The sequence below is a fragment of the Cygnus atratus genome, unplaced genomic scaffold (assembly GCF_013377495.2).
Source record: "Cygnus atratus isolate AKBS03 ecotype Queensland, Australia unplaced genomic scaffold, CAtr_DNAZoo_HiC_assembly HiC_scaffold_318, whole genome shotgun sequence".
NCBI lineage: Eukaryota > Metazoa > Chordata > Aves > Anseriformes > Anatidae > Cygnus > Cygnus atratus.
The window spans coordinates 2,291-5,000 of NW_026109910.1; the positions used below are offsets into that span (position 1 = coordinate 2,291).

General features: G+C 55.3%; 1 protein-coding gene across 1 annotated transcript; it reads right to left on the reverse strand.

Moving 5' to 3' along the window:
* Positions 1 to 727: 727 nt before the first annotated feature.
* LOC126913697 (AP-4 complex accessory subunit RUSC1-like) lies at positions 728 to 2,334 on the reverse strand. Its single transcript, XM_050716746.1, has 2 exons — positions 2,105 to 2,334; positions 728 to 1,430 (listed from the first exon to the last, which is right to left on the reverse strand). Exons 1-2 carry the CDS (start codon positions 2,317 to 2,319, stop codon positions 1,262 to 1,264), a joined length of 384 nt encoding a protein of 127 aa, XP_050572703.1. The 5' UTR covers positions 2,320 to 2,334; the 3' UTR covers positions 728 to 1,261.
* Between the last annotated feature and the right edge of the window lie 376 nt (positions 2,335 to 2,710).

Genomic DNA, 2,710 nt, shown 5'->3' on the forward strand with positions numbered 1-2,710 from the left:
TATTGATGAGCCCTTTTAATGTAACTTGATATTTTTTTTTCCATTTCCTAGCCTGACTCTGTGGTGTCATTAAAACACCATGCTTGACCTGTACACTTTGCAATGTCTTTTTCTTTTAAACAGAGACACCATGCCAAGGATTGTAGTGCTTTAAAAATAATAGTAATTGACAAAGTACCCGGATTACCATCCTGCTGGCTTGACCCCATTTCAAAATCCAGAGGCAGTTGTGGAATTCAATCAAACCTACTTAAGGCAATCCAAATAACATTCCAATTAAGCTGTAACATCCCTTTTCTGAGAATAAAACTTACGGAGAGCGAAATGAAAATGAGAACAGAATTAAGAAGGAAAAAAATCCACTTTATCCTCAAAGCAGGACACAGCCTAGCTCCTGAAATACGGTCTCATGTGCCACTGAAACTGCAACCGTGGCCTCTCCTGTGCTTCACTTTGTGCTATTGCCTGGTGTCCTGGCACCGTTAGGCACCTCACAGGAGCCTGGTCCTGTTCTCTACACACCTCCCTGTAAATGCCAGCCTGTCCCCAGCACGGGAGGAACCTGGATGGGAAGGGAGCAGCGAGCTGGGCACCAGCACCGTCCCTGCACACGTGGCTTTCCCCTGCAGGCACCTACCACCCAGCTCCAGCCCCAGCCATGTGTGCAGGGAGGGGCAATGCAGCCATTTCCAGCCCCAGAGCTGCAATGATCCAGTCACAGCCGAAGACACGTAAGTCACAACCTTTATTTCCAGCTCTTTCCCCGGAATACGCTTCTTCCCATGGTTACAACTATTTACAGTGTTGGAACAGCACACGGGTGGCTGGGGCTGGCCCGGGCTGCACGCCCCAGCCATGGGGCAAAGCAAGGCAGGTGGTGGACGTGGCAGTGACAGGACATGACAGCACAGAGACAGCATACAGGACTGTGAGTAATGCACGGGGACAGGGCCTTTCCCTCCCTTCACACAGGCACGGGCAGCAGCTAAGACGACATGAGCGAGAGCAGGTCCCACGGGGGGCCTGCGGTGAATTGGCAGCAACTCCGTGGCAACACGCGCAGCGACGGCTCGCAGGACGCAGCTCTGGCAGAAGGTAGCATCGTGCTAGCAAGCAGCAGGGGCTGGCACCAGAGCAGGGGCCCCCTGCAGAACTGCCAGGCCTGACGGTGGTGAAGATGTGGCAGGGAGACAGTCCTTCCCAGAGGTGGCACCTGCTTCTGCAAACTCAGCTGCTTCCTCAGGGCTCCTCCTCTTCCTCCTCACAAGATCAGGGATGTGTAGCCCACAGGAACGAGGCCAGTGCTGTTTCCATGGCAGCAGCAGATCCAGTCTTCATCCACAGTGGCGAGCAGCTGCAGGATGTCTCCTTTCTGGAAGCTCAGGTGCCCATCGGCAGCACCTGTGTGGTCACACAGCGCCCGAACTTCCCTACACAACAAATGCCATCAGGGGTTCGCCTCCCCAGCAACCCCACAGATGGCTCAGAAAGGCTCGCGTAAGACTGGGAGGGGCTTTGATGCTCAGCTGTGGAGCCAGTGACCACCAGTAGTTGATCAACAATCCCCATCACAAAAGCATCCTGCCAAGCAGCCCCTTGGAGCAGCGTCAGAATGTGAGCAGCATTTGCACTGCGGAGGAGGAAAGCTCTAGGTCAGTGCTGGGGAGCAGGGAGATGGCCAAATGCAGTGCGGGAGGGCCAGGCGCCCTTCTGTGCTCACTTGGACAGGCTCTGGGAGCACAGAAGTACCACCGCAGCTGGGTGAGGACCTGCCACATACTTGCTCCAACCAGGGTACTACGAACCCAGAAAGCACACGAAGAAAACGCTCAAAACTCCCCCACCAAAATGTCTGAGAAAAGCAACTGGTCGCATGTAGGCAGGTACACACAGTCGCCTGCAGCTCAGCAGAAGAGGAGGGCAATCCCCAGGGCGGGCAGTCAAGGTGCAAGTTAGCAACAGTGAGAGGTCAAATAAGCCTTTCACCAGAAAAGAGTGTGGGAGCTCTAAGCCATGCCTGGCAGCAACCGCTGCTTCTCCCCCCCCAAAAAAGTCCACCACCAGCTTTCCAACCCCAACCATCACAGCAAGTGCCCTGCATCACCTGTGGGGCTGGGGCAAGTTGGGTGTGTTCCTCTCCGGCTGCTCTTGGGCATGGATCTTCTCGGCCGCCAGCCCCTTCACCATCACGGCAAGGATGTGCGCGCTGGGGGACAGCCAGCTAGAGGGTCTCCTGCCACAAAGGAGAGGGAAAACACCGTGAGCTAGCAAGCTGCTGGGGCTGTGAACGTGTCTGGGTGGGATGAGGCTTTGCGCCATGCCCGGGACACCAAGAAAAACTTTGCGCCATCTGAAACCTCGAGTAGGTACCATCCTGCGTGCACCAGGCACACCTGCAGCGCCACGTGCCAGGCACCAGCAGTTCTGCTCAGCAGAGCAGTTCTGGTGCTCTGGAAGCTGATTTAGCCATGGCAATACCACTGCGGCCTGACCATGAGCTCCTGCTGTAAAGGACTGCCATCATACGATGGCAGCAGCACCTGGGACGTGCACTAATCCCATGACATGGCAGAGCAGCCCTGGATTATGGGCGCTACAAAAAAAAAAATAAATAAATCACATATCCGTGCTGCCGGGTGAGACAATCCCTTCCTGAGCACAAGCTGCTTCCCCACCCCTGTCTGCCCAAGCTGGGCCTTACCTGGACCTA

Excerpts from the sequence above, each read along its gene's own strand:
- LOC126913697 (XM_050716746.1), bottom strand. The coding sequence starts at position 2,319 with ATGGCGCAAAGCCTCATCCCACCCAGACACGTTCACAGCCCCAGCAGC. Across the intron at positions 1,431-2,104 it reads AACTTGCCCCAGCCCCACAG|GGAAGTTCGGGCGCTGTGTG; the intron begins GTGATGCAGGGC and ends TTTGTTGTGTAG.